Here is a 20,708-nt window from a genome sequence, read left to right as displayed (position 1 = left end):
CTGGGAAAGTTTTTTATGGGCCCTGGCATTGCTCAGTCACACACAATAAAAGTAAAACAGTACAATAAATAACGCTTATAAAATACTTCGCGAACTTACAGCAAATAAAATATCTCATCAGATGTAACTGCACTTCGAAAAATCAGTGACGTTCAGTTCACGCGCTTTACTTAAGGAAAAAACATCTGACTCAGATAAACGCTTCGAGTTAAGCACTTGAGAAACGGTTTGAATTCACGAAACCCAGGGATATATGGCACTATATGGTATTATCGTTTACTTTGAGATATGCATATGGGGCCTGAAGGTGGCATAGTGATATGCCGAAACTGGTTGTCGTCAAAATAAAATAACATCTTAGTTGCACAGCCAACTGATGTCCCCGGTCCAAGATGGATCACCAGAGAAACTCGAGTTCGGTCAGTGCGAGAGCGGCGGTGCCCTCCGGACTAGCGGGAAACAAACTCAGCGCCGCCTGCTTTGATGCCGGTCGGTGTTGCCGTGCGGTTCTAGGCGCTTCAGTCTGGAACCGCGTGACCGCTACGGTCGCAGGTTCGAATCCTGCCTCGGGCATGGATGTGTGTGATGCCCTTAGGTTAGTTAGGTTTGATTAGTTCTAAATTATAGGCGACTGATGACCTCAGAAGTTAAGTCGTATAGTGCTCAGAGCCATTTGAGCCTGCTTTGCAATTCGTTCGACTCGAGTTAGTAATAATCTCAATTGAAGTTAGCCCGTTTCATAAACAGAGTTGACCCTAAGCTCGTTCATATCGAATTGGCAGGAAAAGCTAAATTAACGTTCTATGTTATTTGCCACGTCCCCCTTCTGCTCGGGTTGTAACTGTTCTTAAGATACGATAATCAAACTGAGTTGTTAGGAAAACTCTAATAGCGTTCAATTCTCTCGTTAACGTCTCCGCGGTTTGCGAACCGGTTTGATTGAATTTGGAGCTCAAACTGAAAACACTTTCTTTATTGTCTGAGATCCAAATATCTGATGCAAAAGCAGTATGTTCCACCTATTGCAATTTTTTTCTTACAGGCTATATACTCAATACTATACAAACCTACTAACACATCCGTCAATTTGTTTCTTGAGGGCAGTTCTTAATCGGTGATCTAGAAGCCAAATGCCTCGCCACGAGCGTGAACAGCTACCGCGCTGCAGGCGGCAGTTTCGAATCTTTTGGCATGAAATTTTGAGGACAGTGATTCATAATGGTTCAAATGGCTCTGAGCACTATGGAACTTAACTTCTGAGGTCATCAGTTCCCTAGAACTTAGAACTACTTAAACATAACTGACCTAAGGACAGCACACAACACCAATGCCCGAGGCAGGATTCGAACCTGCGACCGTAGCGGTCTCGCGGTTCCAGACTGTAGCGCCTAGAACCGCACGGCCACTCCGGCCGGCTGAGGACAGTGATACTCAGGTACTTTGCTGCAATGCTTTTTCGGCGATCTAACGATCTTTAGGTAGCCAAATGCCTCGTCAAGCCCATTAATGGTTGCCACACTACAGGCTGAAACTTGAAAATACACTCATGACACACTCTGAATTTGCTCTAAGATCTGGACCGTGTACAGACGATCTTAAGGTAGGCAAATATCTCGTCATTTGCATGAATGATTGCCATGCTGTAGACCGCATTTCGAAAATACACTCATAAAACACCAGGAATTTGCCGTAAGGATTTTGACGACAAAGCAACGATATTAATGAAGTCGGATGGCAAGGATCGAGCACGGATGGTGTAAAGTTACCGCTTCGTCATCGTTTCCCTCTGTCATTTTGTACTCAAAATCTTCCGAGTTGCCATGACGCTAATGTTCTGCCTACACACGCTTGTAAGTGGCGGTTATCAAATGCTTCAAGATCACATTGATTGACGTGAGGTTCCGTAGGCTTAAACTCAACTGAGTTCAACCCGGGTTCGACCGGCGTGACGGCAGTGAACTCCAACCTCGCGCGGAACCGTCATCGGTAGGGGCGGCCCCGCGCCCCGCGTGAATACAACTCGAGTTACTAACAATCTAACGCGGGCTGACTCGAAATATTCACAACGCGAGTTAACACGGTTTGATAACTCGAGGTGACCCATCTGTGTTCTTAGCACAGATATTAATGGACGCTACAGAGCCATTTAGATGAACGTTCTTGGAGGCATAGTGTACCCCGCACATCTGCCCGTTCAAGTGTTTTCTTAAACGTGTTGGGCAAATGTATCCACCAAAATTTGTTAGCTGATTTCATTGAACACTGGAATAAATGAATGTGTTTTTAAAAGACAGGGACTGTGCGACTTGTCTTAATTTAAGTCATTTGTTCGTTCCAATTCATTCGGTTCTTATTTTCATTCCTAGTGACCATGAGATATTTTAAAGAATTCTGTTTTGATTCTGGAAAATTTTCACGTTTTGATTTTCGTTTGTAGGTATGGATTTATCAATTTGTTATGAATATGGAAGCTGCTTGAAGCAGGCTTTGGGTGTAGTATGTTGTCAACCATTCGGTTTTTGCAGCTGATTATGTACGATGTCGTGAGTGCGGCGAACATATGCCCCTGATAAGTGTGTCAGCGGGTCGTACTCATGATTTATTGATATGCAGGTGTACCAAAGATCGAGTATGGCGTTCAGTTGGAAGAGGATCACGGTTTTGAGAAATTGAAGCTGGCCTTGAGAGATATAATAAAAATCACATACTGTCGGTGTCTGAGGTACCCTGTGTGTACATGAACGTCGTGTGAGTGAGCATACCGTTCTATATTGGTATTCTTTTTGTAGGGAAATACGTAAAGTACAGAGGACCTTTGTGGGGGGGGGGGGGGGAGGTGGTCGAGTGCTGTTGTCGAAATTGATGTGTCCGCTTTTGACAAAACCAAGTTAAAAAAAGAGGGGGGGGGGACACCTGCAATGGGATTACAGGTTTGGTGGGCTGTAATTTTAGGCAAAGAGTGTAATGATATAGTTTTTTAAAGTGGTTCCTAATAGAAAATACAAAGTTTTAGTTAAATTAATTGATGATCATGTGAGCGAAGGTTCTGTAGTTATTTCCGATGGGTTTTCTTCATATAGGGATATTTGGAACAAGGGCCTTCAGCACCTTGTGGTGAATCATAACATCAAATTCAGAAGTTCAGCTACTGGGTCTTGTACCAGTAGTATAGGGGGTTATTGGCGGGCCATAAAATCTGTTGTAGACATGGGGAAACTACACATTTGGACATTACAGAGCCATTTAGATGAATGTTCTTGGAGGCATAGTGTACCCCATACATGCTGCCCGTTCAAGTGTTTTCTTAAACGTGTTGGGCAAATGTATCCACCAAAATTTGTTAACTGATTTCATGTTGTGTTCGGGGGGAGGGGGGGGGGGATGGAGGGTAGATGATAATTCAGGAAAATGATGGGTTTGGTCGGGATAGTTAAGGTACTGATTTGGAGTTTTTGGTGTTGGTGCATCATTCTTCATTTTTTTATGTTAGGTAATGTTTTGTCTGTGGTTTACTTTTTTTTTCGTTCATGTTGTTGATGTGGGCTTCTGGGTATATATGTTTGTATGTATGTGTGTTTCTTTTTTGTGATGTGGTTCTTGTGTATTTCAGTGTGGATATGTGATTTTTGTTGACGGCTCTCAATGACAGCATTTGTTTTTCTCCGGAAGAATTTGTATATGGGAAATTTAGTGTCTTATTTTTATGTTGTGTTGAATTTGTCTTATTTCACGTATTTCTTTGTAGTATCATACTGTTCTCCGTTGTCTCAGGGTTCGTCAACTGTAGTACGGGACACTGGCCCCAGCATTACGACGATATTTTTCAGCCGATACTAGTACTATCAAAGGCGAAAAGATCGACATACAAAAAAAGTGTGTCCTGTACTGCAGTTGACCTACATAGGTCACCTGAAGAATAGGATACTAGCGCTAGCGAAGGCGAAGAAATCTACATAAATTAAATTTGTATTCCATACTGCAGTTAATCCTATACAGATCAACTGAAGTTCGGGATACAAGTCATACATGTCAACTGAGGTAATCCATGCTAACGTTACGCATGTCCCTTTTTTTCTTTCTTTTTTGCACTCTTATCCCATTCTTCAGTTGAGTTATAGAGGTCTACTGAAGAATAAGATGTTAGGACTCCAAACAAAGTGTGTGAAATCTTATGGGACTTAACTGCTAAGATCATCAGTCCCTAAGCTTACACACTACTGAACCTAAATTATCCTAAGGACAAACACACACACCTATGCCCGAGGGAGGACTCGAACCTCCACCAGGACAAGTCGCACAGTCCATGACTGCAGCGCCTTAGATTGTTAGAACTCAAAGAAGCGATAAACCTAACTTTAAATTCGAAATACGGATGTATGTGATATATGTCTACGATCTATTTTCTCTGTCCTGCATTCCTTTGTTTCTCAGTATTCGTCTTCGCTGTTTAATCCATGCAATACATCATCTCTGGTAACGTCTGACGTCATTGGTCAAAGCCGATGGGTTGTATCCCATTCTTTAGTATTCCACATTGGAGCTCCCAACTACCAGTAATCCCACCCTGTGTGACTGCCCGGTTCTTGCAGGCTGAGAGGTTTCCTCTGAAACAGGACAAGCGGTTGCACCTGGCTGATGGGCATTGTCAGCCACAGATAACACATGGTATCTGTTTGTCAGACTAACAGAGGAGGCCTTACTGTCAATTCCCCAGGAAGTATTTCGCAGCCTGCCACGCCCCGAGACGACATCCCACTCGACCACAGGTGATGGGTTAACTTCAACGCGAACAGTGACTGGGCTGGCCATAGGTGTGGACCGATTGACTGAGTCGTGGGTCGTGCAGGATGTCTGTTGGATCCCCATAGTCGGGACACAGCAGTGATGCCCATCCACTGCAGCCTCAAGCTGTGTAACTGAAGCCAACACAGTCTCGAGCTGAGTGCAAAGCGTCACCAACTCAACTCGCATCAGCACACAGCAATCCCTATCCATACTAAAGACGGTGGAAAACAACACCTACACAGACCGACAAATGATTATCATCGCGCACTACGAAACTCTACTGTAGACATTGACGAAAACATAAGAACTGTGTCTAGTAAAGTAGATTAACGCGCTTAGATTCGAAAACTAAACCACCAAATCACCCACACGAGACTAAATAATTCACTCCTGGTTAGGAACTTGTAAAATTTCACAAAAATGTTACTTTCCGACACAAACGAAAAGGCGAGAACCGTGACTAGTTAATGTTAAATTAACACGCTGAAATTCAAAAACAGATGAAACAAAATAATTCGCTCCTAGTTATAAATCCGTAAAATGCCAAAGAGTCAGTTACTTCCCTGTTGCAGCTGATGCTCGGCCAGTAGCTGCTGCCTGTCTTGTAGACACAGGCGACAGTCTGCGCCCGCGACTGTCTCCAGTCTCCATCAGTTAGTATTTTCTCAAGACCACTGTTCTTACGCCGCATTACGTAGTAGCGAGTGTTACGTCATGCTTTGTAGACACGTTGGAGAGCCCATGTCCGTGACTAGCCATTGATAAGACATAACACTCGTCTGCAGTAACCATCAGTTAGAATTATTTATGACCACTGTTCTTAGGCTATTTTACGTCATTGTGACTGGTACCCGTGGTCTAGGGGTGCCGGCACGTTAGCTCAGCGTGTTCGGCCAGAGGGTTACGCGCCCTCTGTAATAAAAAAACTGGGTTATTCGATCAATAACGAACTTAAACGGTTGTCTAACGACGTCCGCCCCGAGCAGATGCAACGAACAACAGTGAACAAAATGAGATTAAAAAAAAAAAAGAAAAGAAAAAAAAGGGGGGTAGCGTCTTTGATTCATACTCAAAACGTCTTCGGTCCCGGGTTCGAGCCCCGCCACTGCCTAAATTTTGATAAATAATCAGCATTGGCGGCCGAAGACTTCCGGCGTAAGAAGTCAGCCTCATTCTGCCAACGGCCTTGTCAAAGAGGGCGGAGGAGCGGATAGAGGTTCAGGGCACTCTCTTGTCCTGGGGGTGGGAAATTGCCCCTAAAGGCGGAAGAATCAGCAATGATCAACGACATGAGGATGCAGAAGGCAATGGAAACCACTGCATTAAAGACACGTAACGTGTATCCACAGGACATGTGGCCTGTATTTGAAGAAGTGTCATGATGATCTCTCCATTGGCAAAAGATTCCGGAATAGTCCCCCATTCGGATCTCCGGGAGGGTACTGCCAAGGGGGAGGTTACTATGAGAAAAAGATTGAATAATCTACGAAAGGATAACGTTCTACGAGTCGGGGCGTGGAATGTCAGAAGTTTGAACGTGGTAGGGAAACTAAAAAATCTGAAAAGGGAAATGCAAAGGCTCAATCTAGATATAGTAGGGGTCAGTGAAGTGAAGTGGAAGGAAGACAAGGATTTCTGGTCAGATGAGTATCGGGTAATTTCAACACCAGCAGAAAATGGTATAACAGGTGTAGGATTCGTTATGAATAGGAAGGTAGGACAGAGGGTGTGTTACTGTGAACAGTTCTGTGACCGGGTTGTTCTAATCAGAATCGACAGCAGACCAACCGACAACGATAGTTCAGGTATACATGCCGACGTCGCAAGCTGAAGATGAACAGATAGAGAAAGTGTATGAGGATATTGAAAGGGCAATGCAGTATGTAAAGGGGGACGAAAATCTAATAGTCATGGGCGACTGGAATGCAGTTGTAGGGGAAGGAGTAGAAGAAAAGGTTACAGGGGAATATTGGCTTGGGACAAGGAATGAAAGAGGAGAAAGACTAATTGAGTTCTGTAACAAGTTTCAGCTAGTAATAGCGAATACCCTGTTCAAGAATCACAAGAGGAGGAGGTATACTTGGAAAAGGCCGGGAGATACGGGAAGATTTCAATGAGATTACATCATGGTCAGACAGAGATTCCGAAATCAGATACTGGATTGTAAGGCGTACCCAGGAGCAGATATAGACGCAGATCACAATATAGTAGTGATGAAGAGTAGGCTGAAGTTCAAGACATTAGTCAGGAAGAATCAATACGCAAACAAGTCGGAACGGAAGTACTAAGGAATGACGAGATACGTTTGAAGTTCTCTAACGCTATAGACACAGCAATAAGGAATAGCGCAGTAGGCAGTACAGTTGAAGAGGAATGGACATCTCTAAAAAGGGCCATCACAGAAGTTGGGAAGGAAAACATAGGCACAAAGAAGGTAGCTGCGAAGAAACCATGGGTAACAGAAGAAATACTTCAGTTCATTGATGAAAGGAGGAAGTACAAAAATGTTCCGGGAAAATCAGGAATACAGAAATACAAATCGCTGAGGAATGAAATAAATAGGCTGAGGAATGAAATAAATAGGAAGTGCAGGGAAGCTAAGACGAAATGGCTGGAGGAAAAATGTGGAGACATCGAAAAAGATATGATTGTCGGAAGGACAGACTCAGCATACAGGAAAGTCAAAACAACCTTTGGTGACATTAAAAGCAACGGTGGTAACATTAAGAGTACAACGCGAAATCCACTGTTAAATGCAGAGGAGAGAGCAGATAGGTGGAAAGAATACATTGAAAGCCTCTATGAGGGTGAAGATTTGTCTGATGTGATAGAAGAAGAAACAGGAGTCGATTTAGAAGAGATAGGGGATCCAGTATTAGAATCGGAATTTAAAAGAGCTTTGGAGGACTTACGGTCAAATAAGGCAGAAGGGATAGATAACATTCCATCAGAATTTCTAAAATCATTGGGGGAAGTGGCAACAAAACGACTGTTCACGTTGGTGTGTAGAATATATGAGTCTGGCGATATACCATCTGACTTTCGGAAAAGCATCATTCACACAATTCCGAAGACGGCAAGAGCTGACAAGTGCGACAATTATCGCACAATCAGCTTAACAGCTCATGCATAGAAGCTGCTGACAAGAATAATATACAGAAGAATGGAAAAGAAAATTGGGAATGCGCTAGGTGACGATCAGTTTGGCTTTAGGAAAAGTAAAGGGACGAGAGAGGCAATTCTGACGTTACGGCTAATAATGGAAGCAAGGCTAAAGAAAAATCAAGACACTTTCATAGGATTTGTCGACCTGGAAAAAGCGTTCGACAATATAAAATGGTGCAAGCTGTTCGAGATTCTGAAAAAAGTAGGGGTAAGCTATAGGGAGAGACGGGTCATATACAATATGTACAACAACCAAGAGGGAATAATAAGAGTGGACGAACAAGAACGAAGTGCTCGTATTAAGAAGGGTGTAAGACAAGGCTGTAACCTTTCGCCTATACTCTTCAATCTGTACATCGAGGAAGCAATGATGGATATAAAAGAAAGGTTCGGGAGTGGAATTAAAATACAAGGTGAAAGGATATCAATGATACGATTCGCTGATGACATTGCTATCCTGAGTGAAATTGAAGAAGAATTAAATGATCTGCTGAACGGAATGAACAGTCTAATGAGTACACAGTATGGTTTGAGAGTAAATCGGAGAAAGACGAAGGTATTGAGAAGTAGTAGAAATGAGAACAGCGAGAAACTTAACATCAGGATTGAGGGTCACGAAGTCAATGAAGTTAAGGAATTCTGCTACCTAGGCAGTAAAATAACCAATGACGGACGGAGCAAGGAGGACATCAAAAGCAGACTCGCTATGGCGAAAAAGGCATTTCTGACCAAGAGAAGTCTACTAATATCAAATACCGGCCTTAATTTGAGGAAGAAATTTCTGTGGATGTACGTCTGGAGTACAGCATTGTATGGTAGTGAAACATGGACTGTGGGAAAACCGGAACAGAAGAGAATCGAAGCATTTGAGATGTGGTGCTATAGACGAATGTTGAAAATTAGGTGGACTGAGAAGGTAAGGAATGAGGAGGTTCTACGCAGAATCGGAGAGGAAAGGAATATGTGGAAAACACTGATAAGGAGAAGGGACAGGATGATAGGACATCTGCTAAGACATGAGGGAATGACTTCCATGGTACTAGAGGGAGCTGTAGAGGGCAAAAACTGTAGAGGAAGACAGAGATTGGAATACGTCAAGCAAATAATTGAGGACGTAGGTTGCAAGTGCTACTCTGAGATGAAGAGGTTAGCACAGGAAAGGAATTCGTGGCGGGCCGCATCAAACCAGTCAGTAGACTGATGACCAAACAAAAAAAAGACTGGTACATCGCCGGCCGGAGTGGCCGAGCGGTTCTAGGCGCTACAGTCTGGAACCGCGCGACCGCTACGGCCGCAGGTTCGAATCCTTCCTCGGGCATGGATGTGTGTGATGTGCTTAGGTTAGTTAGGTTTAAGTAGTTCTAAGTTCTAGAGAAGTCCACCATACCTTGTAGACACATCGAAGAGCCCGTGTCAATGAATGCCACTGACGAAGCATGACACTCGTCTCAGGTCCTCGTCAGCTAGAATTTTTAAGACCTTTGCCCTCATGTCACAATCCATAGTTGCAAGTGGTACGTCGTGGGTTCTACACACGTTGGAGAGCCATTGTCAGTGGCTCCCATTGAGGAGACATGACGCCCGTCTCAGGTCACTATCAGTAAGAATTTTTCACGACCAATCTTCTTACGCCATATTACATAATTGCGAGTGCTACATCATTCCTTGTAGAACAGTTGAGTCCCATAGTGCTCAGAGCCATTTGAACCATTTGAACTGGTACATCATGCCTTTAGACATGTTGGAGAACCCTTGCCCGTGGCTGCCGTTGATGAGGCGTGAAACTGATCTCCAGACCCCGTTGGTTATAATCTTTTACGAACACTTTTCATACGTTGTATTACATAATTGCAAGTGGTACACCTCGGCTTATAGATACAATGGAGAGTCCGCTTTTGCAACAGTCTTTGACAAGGCTGGTTCAAATGGCTCTGAGCACTATGGGACTTAACATCTGACGTCATCAGTCCCCTAGAACTTAGAACCACTTAAACCTAACTAACCTAAGGACATCACACACATCCATGCCCGAGGCAGGATTCGAACCTGCGACCGTAGCGGTCGCGCGGTTCCAGACTGAAGCACCTAGAACCTCTCGGCCACCCCGGCATCACATTTGTCTGCTGTCCTCCTTTGTTAGGAATATTTTACGACCATTGTTTTATTCCTTACTGCATAACTGCGAGAAGTCCACCATACCTTGTAGACACATCGAAGAGCCCGTGTCAATGAATGCCACTGACGAAGCATGACACTCGTCTCAGGTCCTCGTCAGCTAGAATTTTTAAGACCTTTGCCCTCATGTCACAATCCATAGTTGCAAGTGGTACGTCGTGCGTTCTACGCACGTTGGAGAGCCATTGTCAGTGGCTCCCATTGAGGAGACATGACGCCCGTCTCAGGTCACTATCAGTAAGAATTTTTCACGACCACTCTTCTTACGCCATATTCCATAATTGCGAGTGCTACATCATTCCTTGTAGGCACTTTGGACAAAACGTGTCCAAGACTGCCACCGACGAGGTGTGACACCAGTCTCCATCCCAGGTCAGTTTCAGTCTTTTATGATCACTGTTCTTATGCTGTTTAGATAAATGCGAGTGGTACGCCATCAGACCGTTCGGCTAATCCCGCGCGGCACACCATGCACTGCAGACACGATGGAGTGCTCGTGTTTGCGACTGTCGTTGACGAGGGTTGACATTTGCCTCCAGTTCTCGTTTGTTAGCATTCTTTTACGACCATTGTTCTTATGCCTTATTACATAATTGTGAGGGCTGCACCATGCCCTGTAGACACATCGGAGAGCCCGTTTCCGTGACTACCATTTACGAATCATGACACCTGTCTCAAGTCCCTGTCAGTCAGAACTTTTTCCGACCACTGTTTTTGCGCTATGTTATATAACCGAGTGGTGCATCATGCCTTGTAGACACGCTGAAGAGCCCGTTTGGTTGACTGTCATTGACAAGGTGAGACACTCCTCTCTAGTCCGCGACAGTTAGAATTTTTTAGACCACTGTTCTTACGCTAGTGGTACGTCATGCCTTGTAGACATCAGACATGATAGAGAGCCTGTGTTCGTGGCTGCCACTGGCAAGGTGTTACACTCATCTCAAGTACTCCTCAGAATTTTTTATGACCATTGTTCTTACGCTGGCGTACATAATTGCGAATGGTATCCCATGCCTTGTAGACATAATGGAAAGCCCGTGCCCGCGACTACCATTGACGAGGCATGACACTCGTCTCCAGTCCCCACTAGTTAGGCTTTTCTTACGACCACTGTTCTTTCGTTATATTACATAACTGCGACTGTTACACCTTGCCTTACAGGCATGTATTGAAACACCAATCAAAAGAACAACTTCATGGACGTCGTGGTCATAGACACGACCAAATGGCACATACACGCAACTTCAGGGTCATTACTTACCCTGGCAGTGGAGGGTCACATGCGCACCTCATAGCTACCTCTTCTACATTATCTACAGGGCTCCAAACCGACTAGTGTGCTCTTTCCTTTGGGTGGCTGACGAATATTTCATCCAGTGAACTAAGTTTGGGCTATGGAACAAAATGTTTGCATCAGAGTGGACGAATCCCATACTGTTGTTCTGCAGACGCAGATCATTCAGGTGAAAAGCTTAAGCGTAGAACAACTCAAAACGCTGGCGCGGTTGGTGCTCTAGAATCAGTAGCACCGGAGTCTTGCATGCGGTTTCATGTACAATTACATTGCACTTAATTGTTTTGTGTTCACTATTATTACTGTAGATCAGCAAGTCTCCACACTTGTCTGCAGGTTCGGCGTGGCGCATCCACCTCTCGCAAGCGACCAAGGAGCAGCTGGACAAGGTCGGCGGCTACCAGCTGGAGTACCGTGGCGAGACCGACATCAAGGGCAAGGGCAAGATGCACACCTACTGGCTTCTGTCCAAGGCCGGCTTCAACAAGGAGCTCCCAGTGCCGCCGCCCATAGGGTGAGCTCCGAACCACCAGCACACTTTCTCTGCACACCTACATCTACACTGACATATGCATCAGCACTGTCCAAATGATTGTGAAGTTTGTGGAAGAGACTTACTTTTTATTGTGCCATATTACTGTTTCCCCTGTTTCATTGTATTCGTACCATACCTACATGGCCCAGTTCTTTGGTACCCAAAGAGACATTCAATGAGCATATAGCTTTGGCAATGTGGACTTTTTGTTCGAACACCCGTGCATTTTTAAATCAACTGGGCACATATACACTACTGGCGATTAAATCCACAGTACCTATAAGACGGCATGCAATAAACATTCAGTACGTGGTATTCCTGCTCGAGGTGGTCGGAATCCCATGACAGTCATACTACATGTAATATAGAAGCAATGTGTTCAAGACGGTCTCGAGTAGCTAGTGCACGAGAGGACACACCTATTGCTCGTTCGATCGTGCAGAAGCGTTCAGTCACGTCACGTGATTTGAGTCAGGACATACACACGCAATAAGCAAAATTTTGGTATTAGCTATCGGTCACGTTGTTGCGTTTTTAATGGCCATCAGCATATTTTATACAGATGCTTCTCACATCTCGTAAATCTTTAAGGAAAGTAGTACTCGTGTACCACAAGGAGCTGCTGATGAAATAAACATCTACAAGCTATTAGTTTCGATCGAATCATCATCAAGAAACAAAATTACTACAGCACCCAATTTGGCATCAGTTTTACCGTGGCAACAATAAACATAGACTGGTGCGCAGAACTTAAGGACGAAAGTACCTTTCGCATGACTTGTCAACTACCAAGCAACACAACTGATGAAACTTGGACAACACATAAAAAGCTGCTATAGTATAGTACAGTACAGGCAGAACAGTACAGATGGAAACGGAAAGAAATGCGCACTCAGATGTACAGAAATGGCATTTTTATACAATGACAATAATTTCGCTGTAGGCACAGCAATTACGCAGATTACCTGGATATTAAATAATGGTTCTTAATATTGTGTATGATTACAATGGACGCCCCTGAATGCTCTGCAACCTGTTCCCATGCTCGCCACGAGTTGGTAAGAAGTTCTTGTGATATGGCGTTTCAGTCCTCCACAAGGGCGGTTGACAACTGTTGGATGGTCGTTCGTGCAACGTGGACGTCCTGAAACCCGTCTCCCCAATGCATCACACGCGTACTCGATGGTATTTAAGTCGGAGGAACCGACAGGTCATTTCATTCGCCGCATATCCTCTCGTCCCAACAGCTTCTCCACCGGCGCAGCCCAATACACTCACGCACTTTCATCCATAAAAATCAAATTGGGGCCGAACGCACCCCTGAGAAGATGCACGTGAGGAAGGATTACAGTATCACAATAAGATAGAACGGTGAGTATACCGTGTTCACAGATTTGGAGGTCAGTACACCCACGCAACATTATCCGTCCTCACACCATAACATATGCACCAGGAAAACTATCATGTTCGTTATTGTTCCTGGTGAATTACGTATTCTCCCCTCTCTTTACATGAGAGTACCTCCACATTGGCGAACAGGATCATTTTCGTGGTCGACGTGTTATGATGTGGAAGGACGTGAATTTTGCACGTGTATACTGACCTACAAATCTTTGAATACTGTTCACTCACCGGTCAATGTTATTGTGAAACAGTACTCCTTCCTCATGTGCGTATTTCCAGGGGTACATGCGATCCTGACTTCATTTTCAGGGTTCCGTACCTCAGTCGGTGAAAACGGAACCCTTATTGGATCACTTTGTTCTCCATCTGTCTGTCTGACCGGCTGTTAAGACCCTCTTTATTAGGATAGAACAGCAGTTCGAAGATGAAATTTGTATCACCTACTAACTCTACACTTCCTTGCCGGGATGGAACATTTAAACTTCTAAATCTATGCAGTCAAAAACTACGGCCATTCGTATTACATATTTTGATACTAGCAAACTCACTCATCAAAACGCGTAGGGCACCTCCCTTTGAACCACGCCGGCCGTTGTGGCCGAGCGGTTCTAGGCGCTTCAGCCAGGAACCGCGCTGCTGCTACGGTCGCAGGTTCGAATCCTGCCTCGGGCTTGGATGTGTGTGATGTCCTTAGGTTAGTTAGGTTTAAGTAGTTCTAAGTCTAGGGGACTGATGACCTCAGATGTTAAGTCCCATAGTGCTTAGACCCATTTGAACCACAATCATAACATTTCGTAAGAAGCAAAGCTTCACAGTACAAGTAAAGAAAACGGACCGAAAATTGTTAATTTGTAATTATATCACATAAATTTTTGTTTTTTGGCATTTTTTGTCCGTCTGCATTTCTGTCAGTTGGTTAAACCTCTTTATCCCAGGAACGGGCAGAAGTATCAAGTTGAAATTTATGTAAAATATTAAAGTCTGCAGTCTATGGAAACTACTAAAGTCTGCTGTCCCATGACAGTGTAAATAGTTTAAGTTTCAAAGTCATTGTAGTCAAAAGATACAGCCATGCACGTCACATAATTTGACACTCGCAAACTCACTCGTCAACACCTGTGAACTATGTACTTACATGGCGTGTATGGAAACCGAGAGTCGCGGTATCGAATCTCGGGCGGGTCATGGATTTTTCAGTCTCTTTTTAACCTACCCTACACCTCTCAACGATGTGAGGAGTCGTCAGGAACAACACATGGTTCGGTTTGCTCGTTAAACTGTAGGCTTTCTTCCCCCAGTTGGATAATTGGGGTGGTTTAGGGACACGCAAGTCACCGAAGTGGCATCCAATACAAAGACCTACACTAGGCCATTGAACCACACGAAATTGTTATTACTATTACCTGTATTCATAACTAAATTTGTGCGGAACCGTCAGAACGCGGGTTTTTTTTCTGATTTCTCTGGTTATTTTATGGATGGTAATGCGCGAGCGAGATCTTGGAATGAGAGGATATTCGATGAATGGATTGGCCTGCCCGTTCAACCGACGCACTGCAGCACGTCCACATGGACCAACGCGCACCCAGCTGGAATGGAACTCCCTACCGCAAATGCTCCTTACCAACATTGTGGCCAGCATGGGTGTACATTGCAGAGCATACACTACCGTCCCTGGTGATCACACACCCTATGAAGAAACTTGTCATGCCTTTTGTAAGGTCCAGGGGACCACCAGGAATCGCAGTGGATTCGGTGTACTTATGGTCTTTGAATAAAAGTGTCTTTTCTGTTCGCCTCATTGAGTGTCTCTTTCATTTAGCTTTTGTATTGTAGCAGTTTTTTCTATGAATGGTCCAAGTTTCATCGAGTTGTGTTTCGTGGTAGTTACTCAACATGCGAAAGATACCTTCTTCATTAATTTTCGCACACCAGTTTAAAATTAAACAAAAAAAATCCCGCGTCACGAGCAAGATGAAAGTTCAAGATAAGTTGCACAAATACTCTCAGAAAGTAACCATTCTGACGCGTATTTTTCTATTTATAGGATCAGTAAAGCCCTTAATTTGGCTCTGCAGAACGGTATTTGTTTTAAGAAAATCAACGTAAATATAGTCACAACATTAGAACTCGATTCCGTTTTCCTTTCCCATTTACTGCCGCATTTTCTGCTCTTCCCTAAAGGACTTCTATATACCGTTTTTACCGCAACTGCATTATTATCTGCTACAGCATGCACGTCTCTGTTGACTTAAAGGCAACTCTCACTCTTAAGCAATGTTTACAAACCAATATTGGTTGATGATGCGTAGTAATGCTGTAAAAACCAAACTGGTTTAGTCTGTAATACAAATAATATGTGATTACATAGTAAACTGCAACATTAATAGGTTTATAGTTTTTTTCTGAAAGCGATATTTTGTAACACCTAATGAGGAAATGATAATTATTTTGTTCTCCTCAGTCGCTTAATTTTCTTCCTAGATCCGCCAGCCAATAACCAGATAAATAGGTACCATAAAAGTTAACAGAAACATGTTTATTTTGTTTTCCTAAAATCAGCGTAAGTTCTTGTTTGAGAATAGAAGGGATGTATTTAAATATAATGGCAAATAGTATCCCTAGTTTCCTTGGTGGTATATTTTGTTACATCATTCTTCGAAATGATGTATGTAGTACATAAGAAACAAACGTTGGATTTTCATGGATATTTCAGCTACAGATGACGTTCCGTGGGACAGATATAATCCCTTGCTGGTCCACATTTTCTGTATACATAGCAACGCTGTGCTATTGGTAAGATGTTACGGCGTACTCGTATAGTGACTTCGGTAGTTTACAAGAATGATTGCCTATCGAAGTCGCGGGGTCCAAACGATACATATCGAACATGCGATTCTAAATCGATCACGGGTCTCTGGTGGCGGACGTTATGTTTACGGTGGTCACTACAACAATGGCAAAAGAAGACCGTTACAAAAATGCTTGTAATTACAAAGGAAATGACTTACCTTACTCGTCGTCGGTGTTGTCGCCATGTGAAAGTCCATGTGATGTGTACGCTACGGGAACAATTCCCTTTTCGCCATTAATTCGCGGAGGTATGTAACTTAGAGTAATTAAAGAAACGACGGAAAACAGATAAAATGACGGTCACAAATAATTGTAATTATGTTCGCTTTCATAACTAAGCTAGTGTACCTTTTAGTACAAATTATTCTTCGGTTCTAGATTTCCAAATCACACAATTAAGATAAGATAATTGCGTAATTTCAATATGGATGCCGGATTTATACCACAATTCTAACCTTTTCTCATTTGGGTCGTAATTTGAAACACCAGCACAAAGAACGTTCACTTACCACGAAAGTAAGAGGCATCCTGAACTATCGAATCATCCGATAATCTCTGATAAAATGCTGTAAAGTCGCCACACCTTTGATGAAAGTTAACATTGCAGCTGTAACGGAGTAACATAGTCCGTTATGTAAATCAACGATGTAATCACTACCATTGACCACAGTGTGCGTGTAAATCAATAATAACTGACGGCTTCCCATGAGCGAAATTTTCATCTGCGCGCACCCTTACTTCTGTATCCCAAAACAATGTCAGAAGTTGGAATCTCCTGTAACAATCCTCTCTGACAACAAGATAATCTGCGGAACGAAATTGTTGAATGAGAAGCTATCTGCATATATTAATACGTTCATCGGCCAAAACCGTTTGTAATATCTAACCCTTTTTCAAATATTTGCTGTAAATACACAGATATGCATCACTTCATTTGTATGTCAACATGTCAATGAATGTAAACTGTTTCAGAGATAACAGGAGGCACAGAAACTCCACACCGGCTATAATGTGTACTGTAGCTCCGGCCGCCGAAATATTTTTCTCTCCCAGTTAGTTTTGATATTTATTCATACAGAATTTACTTTGAAGATATTTTATTGGAGAACAGCAGGCAATTAATCTTGAATGGGTGAACTTTCATTTCTGTGAAAAAGATGTCGCTCAATTTCGGTGTTTTGTTTAACTTCCTTGCAACAGCCACTGAAATTTAACTCACTTGGCAGAGATTATCGATGAACACCTGACAGTTATTGAGGCGAAACCTTCATTGCAAAGCGTTTTTTAAGTTGAAACGTATACATGGAACAGGTTGATTCGCTGTGCAGGCACTTAAATATACTTCGCTTTCGTGTGGGATTTGTTTTTAAAACTAAGTCTTGTAAACAATTCGCCGATTTTCCTTGCGTATATATGACAGATCATGCTGAAATAAGATAATGATTCGTGCACTGTCCGTGTGAAACACAGTTATTTTCAAGACTATTTAAAAACGTTATTTGACACAGAAATTGTTGCAGTATGTTGGTGGATGCAGTGATAAATTAACAAAAAATTTACTTCTTCGAAGATGTGTCATTGTTCTCAGAATATATGCCGTTCTTGTGCTGATGAAGAGAACCTCAACCTGAATCCTACGACAAGGATACACGAACTCGAGCAGGAAGTAGAATACCTCAGATCTGCGCTTACGTCGTTGAGTTTTTACTTCGCCCAAGTCCAGTTCCGAATTTGCCAGGCCGCTAACGCCGAACCTGGAGAGAAACAACAGTGTTTCCTGCAAGAACTGGAGGATTTCGCCTTCAGTGGAATAAACAAGAAGAATACCTCGCAGCTTTTACGCCGTTGTTGTGATGAGGACACCTTGGGAAATGCGACCAGGTGCCACAGAAGTCGAACATCGATCTCGGAAGAATGCATGGTCGTCCGTCCAGGTGGTCAGAAGCAGATTTCAAGGTCTGGCGGTTTGTCAAAGCACGATGCGGTAAGGTGCGCCGAAACCAGCTGCGGTTCACAGGCGAATCTGGCTGCCGGTGAAAGTATTGCAAAGCGACTATTGAACTACGTCAGAGCGAAATACGGACGTCGGAAATTTAGAGTAAATTACTTGAAGGAAATGAAAATTATTTGTCACTGGGGTGACGCGAGAGCGCGGATGGAAGTGGCGGTATGGAACATCTTAGAGACTCTGTCAGCTAGCGACGGAGATGAAGACTGGTCGTGTATTCGGCGTCTGGTGCGCAAGGACCTAGCCGACAATCTGCGGGACCTGCTCGAGCACGGGTTTAAAGCTAAGAGGCGCGGGTTCTGCCGCTTCTTCTTGCGGCAGCTGGGATCTTGTGACGTGGTGAATGAAGGCCACGTCTGGGACCTTTTGCTAGCCTACTACCGAGCCAGCAGTGGACACCACTTCAGTGCCTACCCCAGGAGGAGTCTTTCGCGGAGCTACGGGCTTTGCATCGGGTCCGAAGCGCCGTCGGGCAAGGAGAGGTTGCTGGCGGTCGTCGAGGAGCTAGAGGCGACAAGGAAGACGTGTGGCCGCGACGCGGACTCGGTCTTCCGAGCTTTCGTGTGCGCGGCGCTCAACATGCGGCGCCTAGCGGCGTGGCTACGGCGGGTCGTCCGCTGCAGGGCGCTGGTGCAGACGTTGTACGAGCCGTGGGCGTACGTGGCCCGCACGCGAGCGAGGGACGCGCTGGATTCGCTGGCTCGTCTGCAGGCCCGGACCTTCCGGCTGCCCTTGGACCCAGCCCTGCGCAGTTTGCATGCGCAGTGGCTGTCGCTGCCACCAGCACCGTGTCTACCATCTCCAGAAGCTGCTGACGTTGACTCGGCAAAATAATAGTTATCTCTTATACGCTTTTATCTTCACTTTTATCTATTTTATACAATAGATCGACAACAGAATTATTTTGTGTTTTGTTTCTGTACTTTTCTCGTTATTTAGTATCATTTTTTGCTCTTAGAAGTATCTCACATCTTCTGTCTTTTATCTGGTAATTTCAAGAATGATTGCCTATCGAAGTCGCTGGGTCCAAACGAAACATATCGAACGTGCGATCGTAAATCGATCATGCGACCCCGTGGCGGACGTTGTGATCAATTATTTGTGATCGTCATTTTTATCTGTTTTCCGTCGTTCCCTTACTTGCTCTAAATTACATACCTCCACGAATTATTTGTGAGTTGCTAGGGAAACCCAGACGATTTATGTCGTTACTGAGTGGAATGTCTGGCGTTCTTCACGTTTCTTCGGCGGATTCTCTCACATGGAAGAATCTAATTCCATGTTTATGGAGCGTAGAAAATTGTTCGACTTTTTGTAGCAAATATGGAGTACTACCAGACAAAGAAAGAAGGGACTGTGTAGACTGTGGTGGTGCAAAGTGTGTAAAACTCCGTAAGAACAGTTTCGATGCTGAAATACCGTTACAATTTCATTGCGGACAGTGCGGAAAACGAACGAGTATCAAGAAGAATACATGGTCCGACTCTTCCAAATTATCCATCCAGATCACCATAATGGACTTTCACATGACAACAGCCGGCCGGTGTGGCCGAGCGGTTCTAGGCGCTTCAGTCTGGAACCGCGCGACCGCTACGGTCGCAGGTTCGAATCCTGCCTCGGGCATGGGTGTGTGTGATGTCCTTAGGTTAGTTAGGTTTAAGTAGCTCTAAGTTCTAGGGGACTGATGACCTCAGATGTTCAGTCCCGTAGTGCTCAGAGCCATTTGAACCAGTTGAACCACATTACAACACCGACGTCGAGTAAGGTAAGTCGTCGCCTTTGCAATTAAAGGAATTTTTGTAACGCTCTTCTTTTGTCGTTGCTGTAGTGACCAACGTAAACATACTCACACCGCCCGCCAGAGTCGCATGATCGATTTACCATCGCACGTTCGATATATTTCGTTTGGTCCCAGCGACTTCGATAGGCAATCATTCTTGGAAATACCTTTATCTGTCTATATATCTTCTTCTATCTATACTTCCCCAACGCATTTGCTGTCTAAATGTGAAGGCTAATCTCAGGAACTTTTACGGTAAGGGGCCCTAATGACGTCACCGCTTCTAATTTCCTCCCCCTAGGAATTTTCGGTTTCCACAGTTGGTAACAAATTGTTAGCTTCGCGTACAAGCGTGACCTCTGCCCATTGCACTCCTGAGAGATTTTGTTGTGTGGAGCACGTGTAGCTTCCGCGTACAAAGGAATTCATTTTTTATGCTGAGTGGAGTTAGTGTAGCAGTCAAATTAGCAGCCTACAGTTTCTAGTGTGAGTCCTGAATTGTGTTCAAATGTTCGGCTGTATTTCAGTCGTGTGTTTTAGTTTCTAGTGTGTAATCGTTATAGTCAAGGGTTTGGCCAACGTTATGTAGCGGCCAATGTAATAAATCTAGGGATGTTCATAATTTCGTCCCACGTACAACACCTATTTTTGCCTGTTTATTAAACACTGATTTTATTTCCTATCTATAAAGGTTACTTTACTTTTTTTA

General features: G+C 43.9%; 1 protein-coding gene across 1 annotated transcript in view; it reads left to right on the top strand.

Annotated features, from left to right (window-relative positions):
• LOC126456025 (retinal guanylyl cyclase 2) overlaps nt 1-20,708 on the top strand; it is a 337,992-nt gene that overhangs the window by 288,565 nt on the left and 28,719 nt on the right. Inside the window, 1 exon segment of the mRNA XM_050091780.1 lies at nt 11,756-11,933. Within this exon segment, the coding sequence (XP_049947737.1) occupies nt 11,756-11,933 (178 nt within the window).

This window comes from Schistocerca serialis, chromosome 2 (assembly GCF_023864345.2).
Source record: "Schistocerca serialis cubense isolate TAMUIC-IGC-003099 chromosome 2, iqSchSeri2.2, whole genome shotgun sequence".
NCBI lineage: Eukaryota > Metazoa > Arthropoda > Insecta > Orthoptera > Acrididae > Schistocerca > Schistocerca serialis.
The sequence above is the reverse complement of the archived record's forward strand: the minus strand, read 5'-3'. Positions and strand labels throughout refer to the sequence as shown.